The sequence below is a fragment of the Caretta caretta genome, chromosome 1, assembly GCF_965140235.1.
Source record: "Caretta caretta isolate rCarCar2 chromosome 1, rCarCar1.hap1, whole genome shotgun sequence".
Taxonomy (NCBI): Eukaryota; Metazoa; Chordata; order Testudines; family Cheloniidae; genus Caretta; species Caretta caretta.
In genome coordinates this window covers 349,593,264-349,612,207 of record NC_134206.1, presented here as the reverse complement: position 1 = coordinate 349,612,207, position 18,944 = coordinate 349,593,264, and the positions used below count along the sequence as shown (strand labels likewise).

Genomic DNA, 18,944 nt, shown 5'->3' with positions numbered 1-18,944 from the left:
GACAGGGTGTGCGGTGCGGGAGGCCGGTCGGCCCCTGGCGCTGTTTCCTGACAGAGTCTCCAATGCTGAGAGCGGGGAGGGGCGACACCCCGCTGCCCCGGGAGAGCTTTCCCGCCCTTTCCCTGAGGTGGGTGACCGTTGGGCCCCACAGGTGGAAGGGGCGCGCGCGCGCGCGCCTCTCCCCGGGTTTCCGGCCCCCCCTCCGCCCTTCCCCCGGCGGAGAGGACGCAGGCGGGCGGGGGCGGGGGCGGGGGCGGGGCCTGGCCGAGCCTCGCCGGCGCCTTGGTAACGGGACGTGGGAGGTGTAAACAAGAGGGGAGACCCCGCCCACTCCTGGGAGGAGGCCACGCCCGCTGGCTGCCTCGCCTGGCCCCGGCGGGGAGCGCGAGCCGCCCCCGGGTCCGGCCAGCCGTGCTGCCACGCGCTCCGGGCTGCGGCCCGCGCAGGAGAGGCGGTGTGTTTGCACGCGCGCCGGGGGGGCTCCCGTTGGGCGGGGGGAGCGTGTTCCCTGGCCACGGGGGTTGCAGCCCTGCGCCCGGGCAGGCGTGCACCATCGCTCCCAGCGCACGGGTTGGTAATCGGGCTGTTCAACGGTGCGGTGTTCCTGGGGTTACGAGGCTACGTGGCTGGTTTGGGGCTTGGGTGTAAGGTGGCTGTAACGTCCCCTGTGCGGCTCTGGGATTGTGAGGGGCGCTCCCGGCTGGGGGACGAGTGCGAGGCCTGGCAAGACAGCCCTGCAGGCTGTCCTCAACTCGCCTTTCTGCAAGGAGAAAATAAATCACAGAAGTGTAGGGCTGGAAGGGTCCTCAAGAGGGCATCTAGTCCTCGTCCCTCCTGAGCTGAGGCAAGATTCAGTACACCTGGACCACCCCTACCTGGGCTTAAAATCCTCTAGGGGTCACCTGTTCCAGTGCTGCTCAACTTCCTTGGAGGGGATGGTGCAGTGCTGATCACGTGTGAGAAAGTTTCCTCGGCGATCGAATTCTCCTGTTTCTTCTTCCCCTGCTTTGCAGCAGTGGAGTTGAAGTAGGATACTGTGGTGATAGGAGCTTAAGAAATACCTGAGAGAGAATGGTTTCAGAGTAGCAGCCGTGTTAGTCTGTATTCGCAAAAAGAAAAGGAGGACTTGTGGCACCTTAGAGACTAACCAATTTATTTGAGCATAAGCTTTCGTGAGCTACAGCTCACTTCATCGATGAAGTGAGCTGTAGCTCACGAAAGCTTATGCTCAAATAAATTGGTTAGTCTCTAAGGTGCCACAAGTCCTCCTTTTCTTTTTTCTGAGAGAGAATGTTTCCTTCCCTCTCCAATCAAAAATGCAATTTTGAAACTGCAGGAACTGAGGTTGATTTTTAAGGGGAAGGGTTGTTAATTATAAACTGTAGTAATTTAACAGAACTTTTGCACATCTACCACCACTAGGTTCTTTCCCAGTTTGCTATCTGTGTAACACAGTGAGCTGCAATTTAGGTCTCTTCCCTCACCCTCTTTCTTAACTCATTGCACTTCTGATATTCAGATGGTCTCTTACAACACAGGAGAACTCCTGTCTCAGAGCAAAGCTGGAAATCTTAAGTAGACCTATGGAGTCATGAACAACTGGTGTAGATGATTCAACCAATCTGTTCTTGCCATTTACAATTAAAACAGTTCTAGCCTACTGTAGTTATCTGTACAAGACAGAAGGTTTTTTCGGTGGAGCTCATTTTATTACCTGTTCCATTTCCTTTTTGTAAATGGCCATAGGGTTGAGGGGGAATAGAGAGCAATACTGTGATATCTGCATAGCATGTAACCCTTTGCATGATTTGTATATTGCAGGTTCTATCTTCAGGGCTTCATGCTGAGTCCATCAGTTCAGGTCAATAAAAGGACTTACCATGGTAATACAAGTTAATTTTTTTAAATGTACAATTATATTTATTTATGCAGAACAATCTGTGAACTAATTGGGAACTGAGGAGTTCAAAATTAGAGTAGGAAGGGTGCATAAACTTGCTTACTAATTGTTCAGTGATAGTGTACATAATGAATAGTAATAAATGTATACAATATGTCTGTTACAATCTTGCAGATGGATTTCACTACTTCATACAGTATTGTATGAACATATTGTGCTGTTGTGTCCCTATAGTCACTGGTTAAATAAATAGCTGATTTCGCTTTAAAAGAACTGTATCTCTTCTTTGCCACCAAGTTACACTGCATCGTTTTCTTCTTGTTCATCAAACCACGGCTAAGGGATTTCCAGTGCACTGAAGACTTCAGAATGTGAAGGGATGTCGACATGTTCTTCATACAGCACTTTTGTTATATTACTAAAAAGGCACTTTGAGCAGTGTGTAAGGAAGGTCAGTACACCCATGCTGTGAGTGCACCTGACCTGTGCTCCTTATTCAAGTAAATACATGTGTACCTTATTGATCAAGGGATAAAAACGGTTCATATAACCAGCCATTTGTAAGACCAGCGTTCATTACATTGGGGTTCTACTGTATTATGAAGCTGAAGAACACAAACTGACCTACCTAACGTACGTTTTAAGTTGTGTGTTTGGATGCACCAGATTCTGCTTTGCCATATTTGTAAGTAGGCAGTAGAGCATTACACGTGCTTCGTAAAATTAAAATTCTGACCACTTGGGGTCAATAAAGATTCCGTTGCACTTTCCACAAGAGTAGAAATGTCCAGCATCTTCGGAAGGTGCCAAAATACCATGATGCTGGGCATGGAATAAGAACCAGAATAGAATAGGTACTGGTTTCAGAGTAACAGCCGTGTTAGTCTGTATTCGCAAAAAGAAAAGGAGTACTTGTGGCACCTTAGAGACTAACCAATTTATTTGAGCATAAGCTTTCGTGAGCTACAGCTCACTTCATTGGATGCATACTGTGGAAAGTACACAAGATCTTTTTATACACACAAAGCATGAAAAAATGGGTGTTTACCACTACAAAAGGTTTTCTCTCCCCCCACCCCACTCCCCTGCTGGTAATAGCTTATCTAAAGATAAGCCTTTTGTAGTGGTAAACACCCATTTTTTCATGCTTTGTGTGTATAAAAAGATCTTGTGTACTTTCCACAGTATGCATCCGATGAAGTGAGCTGTAGCTCACGAAAGCTTATGCTCAAATAAATTGGTTAGTCTCTAAGGTGCCACAAGAATAGGTACTTAGATCTTGTTTGGATCTGTGAACTGTCTGAGCTATGCCTCTGTGAGATGAGGGAGGGCCATGATCTGTTCAATGCCGTACAAGTGAGATGCAGCCCTTGGATGCCTGGGAAGTTTGTAAGAGATCCCTAGGTTGGAATCCTCTAGGACAGTGCTTCTCAAGCTGTATAATGTTGGGGACCCGCAATTTTTTTTTCCAATGTGCACGCAGACCGGCAGCTGATGGCTTGCGGACTGGCACCGGTCCGCAGACCACCACTTTGAGTAGCACTGCTCTAGTGTTACTAGACATGTTGCAACATGCAAACTTCAGCTTCCTGTTCTGCAGTTTAATGGAGAGACAGGAAATGGGGACCTAGAGCTCATCAGAAATAATGAAAGTGCTTCACTGCTGATAATGATTGTGGGCAAGCAAAGTAGCGGGAGGTCAGAGGCATTTCTCACAATGAAGGAGAGAAATAGTGGTGAGACAATTGTCACCTCCCGAATAACTGTGTGGCCCCATAACAACTTGCACTTAAATACAGTGCCTTTCATTCTGACAGGTTTCAGAGTATCTTGCTGTAGCTCACGAAAGCTTATGCTCAAATAAATTGGTTAGTCTCTAAGGTGCCACAAGTCCTCCTTTTCATTCTGAAAGATCACAAAATTCTGTGGACACTTTAATACTATGGGCCAAACTTCCAGCAGGAAAGTAATTGCACTTCAAAAATTTGCCAGTGCATCTGTTTTTAGGGCACAAATGTATGGGAGTGTATTTCAGGAGGCTTGTTTAAAAATCAATCTACGTAAGCGGTGCACTTACGTCATAAACCATACACATTCCATTACAATGAGTATTCAGCAAATTATAGCTATGCAATTACTATTTGTATGAAAGTTTGTCACTTATGCTAATCGATGTCTGATTGCAAGCAGTTTGCTTTCCACATGACAGGTAGTGTTGTATGCTAAACCTTCATTCCCTACAGCAGGGGTTCTCAAACTGCAGGTTGGGACCCCTCAGAGGGTCGTGAAGTTATTACGTGGGGGGTCACGAGCTGTCAGTCTCCACCCCAAACCCCGCTTTGCCTCCAGCATTTATAATGGTGTTAAATATGTAAAAGATGTTTTTAATTTATAAAGGGGGGGTCGCACTGAGAGGCTTGCTGTGTGAAAGGGGTCACCAGTACAAAAGTTTGAGAACCACTGCCCTACAGCTTGTGCTCTGCATTTTCCTTCGGGGGGGGGATTTTGTTTTCTCTTTCTGAGGATGCTGCAGTTTGGCTCTGTGTTTCATTTGAATTGCATTTCCTCTTATTTTTACCATACATGTTCCTTCATGTTTATCTGTGGATTGATTTAGATGAGTCATGTTCCAGGACTGTGTCACTGAGTTTCCATTTATGCCTCTCTTCTGCTGACATGTACTGAGCCATGGAGGTACTTCTCATGGTTTATGTTGTAAAAATGTGGCACATGCATTCCTGTTCCATAGTGATAACGTTGTCTCCTGAAGTGATGATGATGATGTTCATAACTTTTCTGACTGCATCAAAGTCATTTGTTTCTCTTGTGCATCAACTGATGCATTTCTTGTGAAGAATGCATCAATCCAGTCATTCAGAAGAGCATGTGAAATTACCTGTATAACGCACTGCTAGGTAGGCAGTAACACAGGCTACCCCATGTGCAGTGGATGTGGTGTCTGGCATGAGGACAAAGTCCAAGAGCTTTTAATCACTTAGGAAGTGTAGGTATTCTTGAATACCTTTCCTCTCGAAAATGGCTCCTCATTCCATTCTCTGCACGTGTGCTGTAGCCCAAAAAATCGCACTTCCTTCTCCTCATGGCATCCGCTCATCTTGAAGTGTTTCCATATTTCCTCTGCATGTTTTCTCTACAGATTCTTGATTAGATCTTTAAATGTTCAAAATGACCATATGCAGAGAATCTGTCCTCTGAGGCAGCACGATGGGAGCAAAGGGCCTGAGCCAAATCCATTCAATTTGATTGGAGTCTTTCCATTGACTTCAGTAGGGTTTCGATCAGGCTCTTGGTGAGTATTAAATAGATACTTGCTCGTTATAGATGTATTTGCTAAAGCGGGTAGTTATGGTTTTGCTCTTAGATGCAGTAGTAGTACATATTTATATTATGGAAGCAGCCAAAGGCCCCAGTTGGGTGCTGTACCATCCTGGTTTACAGTCTCAAGACAAACAGGTGAAGAGTAGAGGATGGTGATACGACATTTTATGTGCTTCAGAATGACATTTTAGTGCATTCTTCAAGAAGCGCTTAGTAACTACCTGTTCTGTATGGACTAACAACTTTCAGCCTGTGCAGATATAGTTTTTTAACTAGAGATAAACACAGTTTGGAGCACTAATTGACTGGTTAGATTGCTCACTTTAATCCACCAGTTTTATCAAAAATATCTATGCAGCCTTTCCTTTCTGTTGACCTTTTCACAATCTAACCTGGACCATAGAGTAGATATCACTTTGGTAGGTTTGTCCTACTATGTCATAGCTATTAGTCCATCTAACAAAATCCACACCCAGGGTAGTAGTCTGTGGTCAAGAGACCCTGGACTAACTTCACTGGGGGTGCTGCAGATCATGATTTTGGTGCAGCAGTGTAGCTTTAGGTGGGACCCCAGTACTGGGTGAGAAAGGCAGTATTGCAATGTAGGAGTGAGGTGCTCTGAGTTCTTGTAGATGGCATTGACACAATCATGATCCAGATCTATTTGCAATCCCTGGGTGTTTTGTTGCTGTTCTGCTTTTACAGGCAGGTAAAGGTGGCAAATCCACACGCAGCAAATCCAAAGGCTCCCCGAAGAAAACAAAGAAGCCAGTGAGCGAAGTGGATATCCTTAGCCCAGCTGCCATGCTCAATGCCTACTACATTTCTCACAATGCTGCTGCCTGCCTGGAGTTCCGTGGCTTTAACTGGCCTGACTCCCCCAAAAAGAAAGGGAAGAAAGGAAAGTAATAATCTAATGGATGGAAGGCAAGGGACCCATGATACATCAAGCTTCACCATGAAAAGGATTGAAAGCAAACTGATCACTCAGGTTTTTAACTCTTAAGGTTTGCCATAATCACTGTGAAGGCTAGTACTTAAGACACTCTTGTTATGATTCGAGCATAAGATAGTAAATGTTAATTTAAGATGCTTACTGTACCAGTGTAATACTGACCATGGCCGTTTGCCTGCTAATTCTGGCAGCAAATAAAACATTGCACCTCTGTGAGCAATTCTAATGATGTGGGGGGGGGGAGGGATTAGTTTTGTACTCATAGCTCCTGCTGCTACTCCTGCTCCTAGAAATCTAATGTAGTCCCTGAAAGCCAGTGCACACCAAAGCTGGTGTGTCTGCCATTGCTTAAACCAAGGGTTGCCAAAGTGCAGTCTCATAAAATGCAGCCCATGGAGACTTCATGGCCCAACATGCAGTGATCTCTCTCAATCCGAGTATCCTGGCTGAAAGCCACAAGCTTTGTGTTAAAGATTAGAGTGGCTACAAGCAGCTCCATTTTATACAGATTAAATGCAACTCTTGGATGCCTGGCAAACTGCTAACCAGTCACCTGTTGGGCAAAGTTTGTGTGCCCATGGCACGTATTTATCACAGGGCTGGTTCAAGCACATTTTATCCCATCCACTCCCACCTACAAGACCCAGGATTTGGTATGAAATGTTTTTCTTCACTATCCCACGTTCTTATGCATTGCCAGCTCGGAGGTTTGGGGCAATAGGGAATGTGTCAAGAACTGATGTATGTGGTGGGGGAAGTTAGGGGATGATTGGATAGAAGTGTCCTCCTTAAAAAGGAGGAGAGGAGAATCTGCAACGAGCCAGGGCTACAATAAAAGAGGGAGACATCCTGATTCCCTAGGATGCTCAAGTTATTGCCAGCATGAAAGCTTGTGCTCCACCCCATCTGGCATAACATGAGCAGGAAACTTTCAGCCAGTCTCTGCCTGGGTTATGGCCCCTTTGGTTGCAGGTTTAGCATCATTGTTTGAACAGCCCCTGAAGAATTGGACTGAAAGCAATTTCTGACTATCTTTGAAGTAAGGAAGAATTGGACACCTTTCTGAGTTCTAGGTAAAGTGTGTTATGGACTTTGGAAGAGCAACTTAGAACCAATAATAATTTGACCCATCTTAGTATTAAATGCCTGGTAGGCCCTGCAAGATGGAGATTTCATAAAAACATAAGAATGGCTCTACGCACAGGTCTCATTTGGAGAGTTCATAGCTCTGTGGCTCTGCTTAGAGGGCCAAATACTTCCATTCTTTACACTAGTGCAAACCTGCTACTCTAGTGGTGTTGCACAGATATAACTGACCTTGACCTGTCCGCTGTACTGCCCAGCATGCCACCCTCCCACCCCCAGTGGCAGGTTCTCACCATAGAATCACATTCTACTGCCATCATCCAGCAGGAAGTCTCTGGTCCCACCATACAGCTGTGACTCTTCTTTCCCCTCCATACTGTGGCTCCAAAGAGAGAAGGCAAAGTTCTGCCCTATATGCACAGTGCATCCCAAGCTACACCAGAGCTTGAACCAGTTTTTGGATGATTTGTCAGACAGGTGTACAGGATCAATTTACAAAAGAGGCAAAAGATACTTGAGGAAAAGTGATACAATCTGATACCCAAATAAAGCTGTTGGATGAATGATGAGCCTGGATGCAGAGCGGGTGCGAAGTTCCGTCCCAGAATCCAGAAGAGATTGTGCATCCAGGCACTGGAACATATTTGTGCTTTGCCAGCTGTCCTCCAAGACTTAGTGTCTCCAGCACTTTTGGCTTATTTTCAAGGGACACTGCCCAGAAGAGCTGGGTAAATAATTCTTTCCATGCATATAGCCTCTTTCTGTGAAATGCCCGCAAGGAGCTGACATTTTCTTAAATCTCTTAATTATTCAAAGTGTGTTAAATCTTGGTTTGTAGATTGTTCATGAACACATTACAATTAAGACTATTTAGCTGTATGTCATGTGGTCTATGTTGCTAAGTGATTCACCTGTAGCTCAAGTGAAAGGGCTCTATGTAGCTCTTGAAACAGAATGAACCAAGTTCTGTTTCTGCTGTCACTAAATTAGAAGTGCCTGTGGCCTCTCCTTCCTTTTATGCCATTTGTTCTTGCTAACAGTCACGGCAGGTGGGGCTGGAGGGGAAAATTTCCTTTTAAAAAATGGAGGAAAGAGAAAATTACCAAAAAGCAAAGCAACTATTGTGCTGGCTGCTGTGCAGCTTCTGAGGAGGCATCTCCTAAGCCTGAGAGGTAGCAAGGAAGTCTGTCAGGCAAATTGAAAAGGTCCTCACCCTGTTTCAGGCCTGAAGGGGAAGGCTTCATAAATCAGCAGAGCAACACAGCTGTAGCTCACGAAAGCTTATGCTCAAATAAATTGGTTAGTCTCTAAGGTGCCACAAGTCCTCCTTTTCTTTTTGCGAATACAGACTAACACAGCTGCTACTCTGACACCTAGCAGACAACTCCTAAAGCTTCCTCACTCACTGTTGGGCCCAAAAGCTAATCACCAGCAATTCATTCAGGTCTGTCGGTAAATCTAAAGCTTCTCCAGTTAATCTCAGCTAGGGAGGTTTGACTTCAGAAACTGGAGAACCAAGTAGCTTCTGCCAGTCCACTGAGAGACTCAGATTTGTCTCCTTGTGTGGTGAGCCTTCCCGTTTCAGGGCCTGCTGAGTCTCCTGTTCTACCTGATCTCCTGAGTGCTCCATAGAAGCTCTGCAGCAGGCCCAGCACATACAGCTCCTTCATTGACCTGCTATCCTCACAGCAGTGTATCAGTGTGGTAGATTCTCTGAGGGAGAGAATTACCATCTTTCAGTTACTCGGGCAAAGGAAAAGTGTGATGTGACTTCTATGCACTTTCAAATTACTTAACAAAACATTTGGATATTTTACATAGATTAAAAAAAAATCCTGAGTTGCATTAGCAAGGACTTTAAAAAACACCAAGAGCTTGGAAGAGAGAAAATCTTCTACTTTGTTGCACAAGTCACTCTCTTACTAATGAATTTAGGAAAATAACTTCCCTAAAGGCAGGTTATTCTATAACTGCCTAATGCAGGATTTCTTGCAACTTCCTCTTAAGCAGCTAGTACTGGTTACTGTCAAAGACAGGATACTGGACTAGATAGAGCACAGTCCAGTTTGGTATGGCTATGTTCCTACGTAAATCCAGCCTTTTAACATATCTGTAACAGACTGAGTATTGGCTCTGCAAGACAGATTTCAGCTCTAGGCTTAAATACGGGAAAAAAAAAAAGTTTTTAATTTCTGCATGATGAGGCCTAGGACTCCACATGGGGGCTGGTGAAGTGCAGACGTTAAAGCTTTGGCCCTCGAATATAGCTGAAAAGTTGCTATTAATTTCTTATGTTTGGAAAGCTTTACATAAAGCCTTACAATATACGGTAGAAGATAAGTTTCAGAGTAGCAGCCATGTTAGTCTGTATTCGCAAAAAGAAAAGGAGGACTTGCGGCACCTTACAATTTGATACATTGCCCTGTAGACTAACAAAGACTAACAAATTTATTTGAGCATAAGCTTTCGTGAGCTACAGCTCACTTCATCGGATGCATTCATCGAAGTGAGCTGTAGCTCACGAAAGCTTATGCTCAAATAAATTGGGTAGATGATAAGGGATCCTTACCTGTCATCCCTGCAAAGCAAAGTCACATTTCCTTGTTTTTCCTCTTGTAGTAATTTGACCTCTTTGCCAAACTGTGTCATTGTGCATTCTGCTAAACGCTAGTGGAGATCATTCTTTAGCACAAATGATTGATGTGACATTAGTGCAGCCTCAGGCCTGGTCTACACCGAAAATGTAGGTCAATTTAGCTGTACCACTGCAGCGCTTGTAGCATCGATACACCCTCAGTCACTACCAGATTACTGCAGATGGTTTTACACATTCTGTTATCACAATAAGTAGGAGTCAGAGCTTGGGAGAAACGTGATTCCCCTCAGGCTCTGCTTCTAAAAAAATAAAAAGCATCAATAAAGTTTGTCCTGCCTCAATCTAAGAAAAACTTTCTTAGGTGTAGCTCCTGCCTACATGTTATACTCACGCAAGTGAACAAATTGTTACAATGGAAGCCGGTGGTTTAGGAACTGTGAAGTTCTGAAGGGTTGGTGTGTAGCACAGTTAAAAATGTTATGTCCTAGATGGCCACACATTTGTTACAGCATTAACAGTATTTCCTCCCTTCTGCTATCTGTTGCTTAGCAGTTGTCATGCATCGTGTGCTGTTCTCAGAGTGAGTAAGATCAGCATTTCCTGTAGCAAGTTCTATGTCAAAACCATGCTGTTAAAAATACATTGGCCTCTCACCTGCATGTCCTTGGGTGGTGTGCGTCAGGGAGCACATGAATGTGGTTATCCAGTGAATGTGTGAGTGGAGGCTACATATTGGCAAAAATGCGTTTAAGCAGAAGGCACAATCCACCACACTTGGCAGCAGAAAGTTTCATGCCTCAAGCATTCCCTCTTACATACTCTTATTTCAATGCAAGTTTTCTATCACACATTTTTCATATAAAAAACTAAGTTTTAGGCCTAACCTCTGTGCTAATGTCTTTAAAGGTGACCTGGAAAGGATTTTTGGGCTTGTATCCCTTATTGCTTCTTGATGATGCAGAAAGGCCTTCAAAGTTGTACGTGTTTAAATATTTTTTCTGCTTATTTTCTACATTAGAAATATCAAGTTTGTTGTTCTTTGGTTTTGTTGGAGGACCTCTTGGATGTTTATGAGTACTAATTCCATAATAAAAGGGGCAAATATGTTGAATCTTTTATTAAAAGCTTTCTTTATCAAAAAGGTTAATAAGACATTGAAGTTCAATAGGTGTCAACAAAAATAAATTTACAAAAAAAAGTTTTCAACAGTTTGACTAAAGATACCTTCCCTTCTCAATTTTGTTGATTCTTGTGTTGTTAACATTTCACTAGTTCTTCAGTCATAATAGAGTCATGCAACCTAAACAGGACTGGAATTTCTTGTAAAAGGCCCATCTCTTGCAGGCTTTACTTTTTAAATAAAAATAAAAAAGTCAAATTTTATCCCTTTGGAAGGTCATCTATATTCCAAAAGCCAGAGGGGAAAGAAACTATATCTTTTTAAGCTTATTATTTCACTACAGTGGTAAACTCAACCATTCTGATTCTTAAGAACATAAGAATAGCCATACTGGGTCAGACCAATGGTCCATCTAGCCGATCATCCTGTCTTCTGAAAGTGACCTTGCCAGATGCTTCAGAAGGAATGAACAGAACAGGGCAATGTATCAAATGATCCCTTCCCTGTCGTCTACTCCCCACTTCTGGAAGTCAAGGATTAGGGACATCCAAAGCATAAGCTTGTGTTTCTGACCTTCTTGGTTAATAGCAATTTATGGACCTATCTTCCATGAACTTATCTAATTCTTTTTTTAACCCATTTATACTTTCGGCCTTCACAGTATCCCCTGGCAATGAGTTCTTCACACAACACACACACAACTTGTGGAAGTAAATAATACTTCCTTATTCACTTTCCCCACACCATTCATGATTTTATAGACCTCTATCACTATTATATCCCCCCTTATTCTTGCTAATAAGAGATAAGTATAATGTACCATACGTATCACATTCAGGTGGCTATACCAGATGGAAAAAAATGACTTTTTCCTGTATGCAATTTAGGTTGAAATTGCGCAGAATAAAAATGAAGGAAAGCAAACCATAATGTCACACAATAAAGCTAGTCTTCAGTGACCACTTAAGGAAGCATGGTTGCATAATAAAGATGGATCAAAACTGATAAAGTTTTAATGAAGGCAGAGCAGAATTGCCCTCAGTGCACTTGTGGAAACATTGGAGTGGTCTTTTAAGAAAGAAGGATAGAAGAATTACAGAAACATGTCTTCCATAAATCAGTTCACCCCACAAGGGAGTGTTAACAACGCTGATATTTTTTTAAAAATCGACAAAATATTTTTTAAAGATGAATAAATTAAAATCTCAGACCTATGAAGCATGAACTATAACAAACTGCATTGCTCATCTCCTTTTCATTGCAACCTGTTTTTCATCTGTCCATTACCTATTTTTGTTGTAAGCTCTTTGTGACTTGGACCTGGCTTTTATACTGCAAGAAGTTTGGCACACGGTCGGCACATAAATAATAATGAATGGGCTCTCATAGAGATGTCACTGTATAAATGTTGCTGAAACTACCATCTTGCCAGAGGAGATGGTGCAGAGGAGATTGACTATACTCATCCAGCATTATCACTTTTTGTTTCTATATACTGTGTCTGTTGGCAGAAAAAAGTAATTATTAACAGATTCTGTTTTGACAAGTAACTGTCGTGCAGGAGGGGCAGGCTCCTAAGAGGCCAAACTGAAGCCTTGACTGTTTTTGGTAATTAGATCCCATGGTACTGCAAAATAACAGGTGAAACCACTGCCACCATGACATTATTTATTATTTGTATTACTGTCATGCTTAAGAGTCCCAGTTATGGACCAGAACCCCATTATGCTAGGTGCTATACGAACACAGAACAAAAAGGTGGGTCCTGCCCCAAACTAGGTGTTTTGTTCCAGGTTTTCACCTTATACAAAGTCTTTTCCTGCCTGATCTTCTGCTGACCAGAGATCAGGGACTCCAAGCCTTCACAACTGTGATTTCCCCCCATCGGGCCTTCATATCACCAAACAAAACAGTATGGTTCAGCCCTCTTGGCCAGTTTGAAGGGATGCAGCTGATGACACAGACAGGCACCGAAAGACCCTCCAAGGCTGGCAACAGAGGCCATCATCCCTGAATCCCAAATACAGTTCTAAAAAAATAACCTCAGAAGGAACTCCCCTCCACTCACACCCTTCCTAACCCAATGGGCCTTTCTCAGCCTGGGGTTCACAAACCATCTCTATTCCATGCTCAGGGTGCATTACCTCCATATGGCACTCTCACCCACCTAGGAGAGACTGACTATAAAAAAAGATAATATTCTGGGCAGCATGCCCAGAGGTATCATATCACAGAACAGAGAGGTAGTACTGTAAAACCCTCTTGATATGGTTCTGGTACAGCTACACCTGAAATAGTGCAATTAGTTGGACATTTCTCCACCAGAAAGACATTGACAAGTTGGAGAGAAATTAAAAATAATTCACAGTCTGGAGGAATTGAATTATGAGGAAAAGTTAAGGGCTAAATAGGTAGAGCTTGGCAAAGCAACACATAAACTAAGCAAATATTTATCTAGGGCAGTTCAAGGAGGAAGAACTAGGACTAAAGAATTAAATGTAAGAGATGAAATATTTGGACTAAGATTAGGAGAAACTTCCTGACAATGAGCTGTATCTAGCTGTGGTTAATGCATGGCCTTAATGAATTCGGCTTCTTACAGATCCCCAAGCAAAGGAACAGTTTCTGTCTAATCCATCTATCTAGGCACGGTGGCATCAGGAACCAATTCAAAGATGATTCCTAGAATCATGCTACTTACAATCCTATTGTACTATCAACATTCTCCCTGGAGTAATGAAAAACAGCCCAGCACTTTATGAGTCATGCAAATCTACTTTATAGTCCATTACAGAACAATCACTGTAGAAAAGACCGAAACAAAGAAATAGATGCAAGGATATTTTCCCACTCTTAGAGAGAAGGAAAAGGTCAGGCAGCAGTTTAAGACTTTCCTTCTGTACATGTCCAAAATTGCTTGTTTACTTCTTTATGTTATAATTCTTGTTCACTTGCTTGTGGCATACTGGCTATAATATCTTCTGTGATTTTCCAATCTATCTCTCTAAGATAGGTGGGTTTTTTAAAAACATTTTATCAATTTCCTTTCCATAACGCACAAAATTCTGAGAGTCTGAGATTCTAACCTCAAAGTGGTTCAAAATGTAGCCAGCTAAGTAATGCCATCCGTAATGCCATCAAAATGCCTACATTTTGTAGGAAATGGACTTCTAGCATAACTGCAGCCATGAATGCTCCTTCCACTGCACTGCTCTATACAGCCTGCTTGTTTCCAACACACCAAAGATCAACCCCGATATAAGTACAGCATTGTAATAGACACTTTGTTGTCATCCCACCTGTTCTCCTAAGATAAGCAACGTCAGTGTGTGCATGGGAGATGACTAAGGAATACTTTTGGTTATGTCTACAGTAGACTCTTGTTTTTGCTTAGAAACCTCCCCGCATTGCAGTTTCACTGGCATTCTAGGGCTGGTCTAGAAAACACGGTGCTGAAAATGTCAGTAAATGCTGGTACCCTGTCTATAGTAGTGCGCCTGCCATTGTTGCCACCAGAGGAATTGCAATGGTACTAGTGCAATGGTGGGTAATTTCTCCCCAAAAATCTAACGTGGACAAGGCCTTAGTGTATGTGGTTTTGGTAGTTCAGCAGGTTGACAGTGATACCTCTTCCTTGACTCATCATCCCTGAGCCAATGACACAGTGCAGTGTTAAGAGGTGCTATTCTGGTATTATTTATTTGTATTATTGTAGCACCTAGAAGCCCCATTCATGGACGAGACCTCCATTGTGTTAGATGCTGTATAAACACAGACCTGAAAGACAGACCCTGCCCCAAAGAGCTTACAATCTAAGTAGAAGATAAGAGACAACAGATGGATACAAGTAAATTGATGGGGGGGTACAAGGAAACAATGAGACAATATAGGTCAGCATGATCGGGAGTGGTTTTAGCACAACAGCAGCACAACCGTTGTCAAGTTTTTGTGGGCCTCCTGGCAAAGGAGAGTTGTAAGGAGGGTTTTGAAGGAAGACAATGATTTACTTTTGCAGATGTTCATGGGGAGCTTTTCCCAAGTATGAGGGGCAGTATCGGAGAAAGTACGAAGGTGCTTGTTTGAAACAAGTGGGTGATGGATGTTGACATCATGGACTGATTGGAGGGCAGAGTCAGCCTTATGATGATGTTTTCTATTGGATGAGATCTACCACCAAATCCTTGCTCATTTGTAATCATTAAAATTCCATGGCAGGTGCTAACCAATGTTCCCTCTAATTTTTGACAGGCCGTGTGCACACAAAAATTCTTCTGTGCAAATAGTTGTGCTTCTGTGCAAATTTTTGTGCGCGCGACGTTTCGCCGTGTGCGCGGGGTTTAGGATCAGTGTGTGCAGGCACACGTGCACAGCTTAGCGGGAACAGTGGTGCTAATCTCTTACCAGCGACCTAATCAAATTCAACTTTAGGGTATGGTTATGTCTTCACTGCCCAGCTGACCTGGGCTCTGATTCAGGCGTTGTCCAAATTCATCTCTCATCCACACATAAAAAACTTCTCACCCAATTTTGGTATACTGTCAGCCCATGCTAGCTGGCCCTTCTAGGTCTATAGACTAAACCCCAAGTGCTGCTTATTCTCATGCTGGTAACCCATCCATTTTGCACTGTGGCTGTAGGCTAATTAACTTGGTGCTGCTAGTTCTCCAGTTCCTCCCGAGCAATATTTTCTTGCCATCAACCCTCCTCTCTTTTTCTACAGTGGAAGTCACTGGTTCAACTTTTAAACCCCACATTGCACAGAGGCTGCACAACTGGCAACAGTTCTACACTTCTCCTGTGCTTCCACACCACTGGAACAGAGGAGATAGCGTCTGGGACATTATCCTGCCAGCTGGCCAGAGGCTGACACCAAGGTGTGGATAGCCCTTACAACAACAGAGAGAGCCAGGAACTTCAATGCAAAGATTGTAATATAATCTCAGATTAATACATAGAATTGATAAACTGCTACACCACCCTAACATTGTGCTCACTTTATCCCTTTTTCCCATTTTCCCCTCCAAACCAAGGATGTGGAAATACAAGGCATCCATTTCTACCCTCACTCACCTGGATCCAATCCAGTTATCAGAGGGGCACTTTCTGACGGTTTATACCAAGCCTGTAAGCCAGCCCAGTCATGAATCTATTCTTGGCCAACGTACGCCCTCTTCTCTTCACATGTATTGTATAGTGCATAGCATCTCCCAGTGACCTGAAGGGCATTACATGCACTAGCAGCCAACCAGTTTTGTAGGCAATGCCACCTTGCGTTCTGTTGGACAAATGTACATTCTACCACCATCTTACAACTATGAAACCTTCTTCCAGGTGTTCTCACATCAGGGCAGGGCTTCATGAGCCAGGGCAGCAGAGAGTTGGCTGGGTCTCCCAAAACAACAATGGACACAGACCTTCCCTCCCCCCCTCCCCACCGCCGCCCTTGATAGTCATATTGGAGGGTGGAAATAAAGTCCCACTTGTCCAAATTTGAAAACACCAGCTCTCTGAAATACACTGGTATCATGCACCCTATCCCTGCTTCCCATACTGGTGTCTATGATTCTCCTTCCGTGATTAACTCACATAAGTAGTGAGTAGTATCCTTTTTGATTTACAAACTTATAAGCATCTTGGGTGGGGGAGGGGGCACACAATGGACATATGTGTCCCTAGTGGCCCCAAGACAGTTCGGGAAGCTCATTTGCTCAAATTTATTTCTGGGCCATTATCAATCTTCACCACACTTGGGTGAACCACAGCAATAATTGTCTTGCAAACATCCATCCCCACAGCACCGCCATCCCCACAGCACCGACGGTTCAGTTGCCAATGCCAAATTGACCAGCAACAGACCTGCAGCTGTCTGGGGTAGCCAACTTCCAGATAGTAATAGTAAATCTGCTTCTGGACTAGTATGGCCTGTCTCAGCTGCATGTCCTGGCACTGAAAGGTGGGGAGCAAGTTCCTCAAAGAAATGTGGCCTTCTCCGTGCAGAAGTTCTGGGTCCACTGCTGGTCATCTCAGGTCTGAATGATGATGTAGTACCAGCATGCCGAGCTTGTAGCCCTGCTCCAGAGCCACTGGTCAGCAAAGGGGGACTTCACAGCTATTAAAACTTGCATTCAGTTTCCACTGCTCCTTGTCTGCATGCAACCTGTGTGATCTCCTTAGCAAGCCACGCTGCCCTCTGCTCAGAGTGCCAAGCGGCTGTCAAAATACCCTCCACCATTTCTTATGCCTTGTTTCTACCTGCTGGTTCTGAAACGAGAGTTGCAGTAATGCCAACATTTGGAACAGCTCATTATCCTGAGTTGGATCCATGCCCTGTGACTGGCTGGAATGGAAGCCACAGACAGACATCTAAAGCAGGCCAAGCCAGAAGTGATTTGCTTTACTGAGCTGGTAGGCTAAGCCCACTTCCGCACAGGAGCCTAGAAAGGACAGACAAGTTCTCTCACCATACACTGCAAGCTGAGCAGAGGTAAGACCTTCAGGGTGTGACCCTAGAAATCTTAGTACCTCACATGAGTGTGGATGCAGCAACTCGAGTAGGACTATGCAGTGTGAATACTCACACCTGAGCTAGGCTAACTGGGTGCTAAGACTCAAGTGCCCAGCACTCAGATTAACTCTGCAGTGAAGATATACCTTCAGTTAAGTTCATTTTGCATACTTAAAATGCACCTGTGGTTTCACTTGACTATAGTGTAGTCTTCATTTTCTGGCCTAACTGGTTAGTTAGTATTGCTGGGTGCTGCTGAAAAGTTGCCGTGTTTCATTCCAGACGTAGCAGCATTTCAGTTAGTGGCTGAAATGATCCCAGTGTATAGTCTGTATATTGATTTATAAAGTGCTCTGAGGTCACAGGAACATAAAAATCACCATACTGGATGGGACCAGTGGTATAGTGGTCAGTACCAGATGCTTCAGAGAAAGTTGTAAAAGCTTTCCTATTGGGCATTTAGGCACTGACATGCCCATGGAGAAAATTTCTTTCTGACTCCACGGCAGTTATTGGAAGACTGGTTTTCTGAAGCAAGAGGGTTTATATCCCTTATAAATTTTATTCTATCCAGTCTAACGGCACCTAATTGTTTTTTTAATCCAACTTAGCTCCCAGGACCATTAGAGACAAAATGTGTTATATAAGTTTAAAATCATTACCATAGATATTTTCCTCTGCAGATTGCAAATTTGGAATTTGCTTATGCCTTCATGTCCAGGCTCACTTCATGTCCAGATTCCATCTACAAGTGTTTATAGGACAAGTGATAGATAAGAACTTGTCTCAGCACATCATGACCCATGCTCTTTGCTTCACTGGTGATGGCAGCCTTTTCTGTTCACTTACCGATTTTCCCCACAAACACCTTTATGCTGTCCCTTATGTGTGGAACAAAATTCCCAAACAAATTTGCATAATCACTATCCTGTCCTCCTTCAAGTTCATTCTTAAACCACACTTCTACTGCAAAGCTGATAGTGTACCCATGTTTATTACTTTTGACCCCTCCCCCCCCCCCATTTATGTTTTATATGCCCCTCTCATGTCTTTATTCCTATTTAGATTACAAGCTGTTTGAGGCAGGGAGTCTCTTTTATTTTATTTTATGACTATGTGATTTGGAAGTGGAATCTTATGTCTCACAAGCTGGAAATGGGACCCGCTGGTCTCCTCATAAATCGTCTCTCCCAGCCTACCACCACGACCCTTCAATTGGAACCGCCATGGGAATGTGACCAGGCCAGTGGTGTTCAGCTCCATATCAGTGGCCATTTTGGAATCCTTGGGGATTCCTCCATCTTCCAATCTTTCCCTCACTGTGCCTACTTGGCGCCCTCCTCTAGAAGGGCAGAGTATATGCAGTGGGCAGTTCTGTCTCCAGAGTCCAGTACCGAGCACCAAGAACCAGAGCAATACCTGTAGAAGAAATTCTGCCCTTTC

General features: G+C 43.7%; 1 protein-coding gene across 3 annotated transcripts; it reads left to right on the top strand.

The window, feature by feature from the left end:
• Positions 1–239: 239 nt before the first annotated feature.
• SMKR1 (small lysine rich protein 1) lies at positions 240–15,978 on the top strand. 3 transcript variants are annotated; one of them, XR_012666635.1, is made up of 4 exons: positions 240–454; positions 1,822–1,883; positions 5,058–5,210; positions 5,945–6,075. XR_012666635.1 is itself a non-coding variant. In XM_048836773.2 (3 exons), exons 2-3 carry the CDS (start codon positions 2,280–2,282, stop codon positions 6,146–6,148), a joined length of 276 nt encoding a protein of 91 aa, XP_048692730.1. In that variant the 5' UTR covers positions 445–570; positions 1,822–2,279; the 3' UTR covers positions 6,149–6,410. The 3 variants fall into 3 exon arrangements, 1 of the variants encoding a protein (XP_048692730.1); XR_007354711.2 differs by lacking the exons at positions 5,058–5,210; positions 5,945–6,075 and adding an exon at positions 15,717–15,978; XM_048836773.2 differs by lacking the exon at positions 5,058–5,210 and having other exon boundaries at positions 445–570; positions 1,822–2,351; positions 5,945–6,410.
• The last annotated feature ends 2,966 nt before the right edge of the window (positions 15,979–18,944 follow it).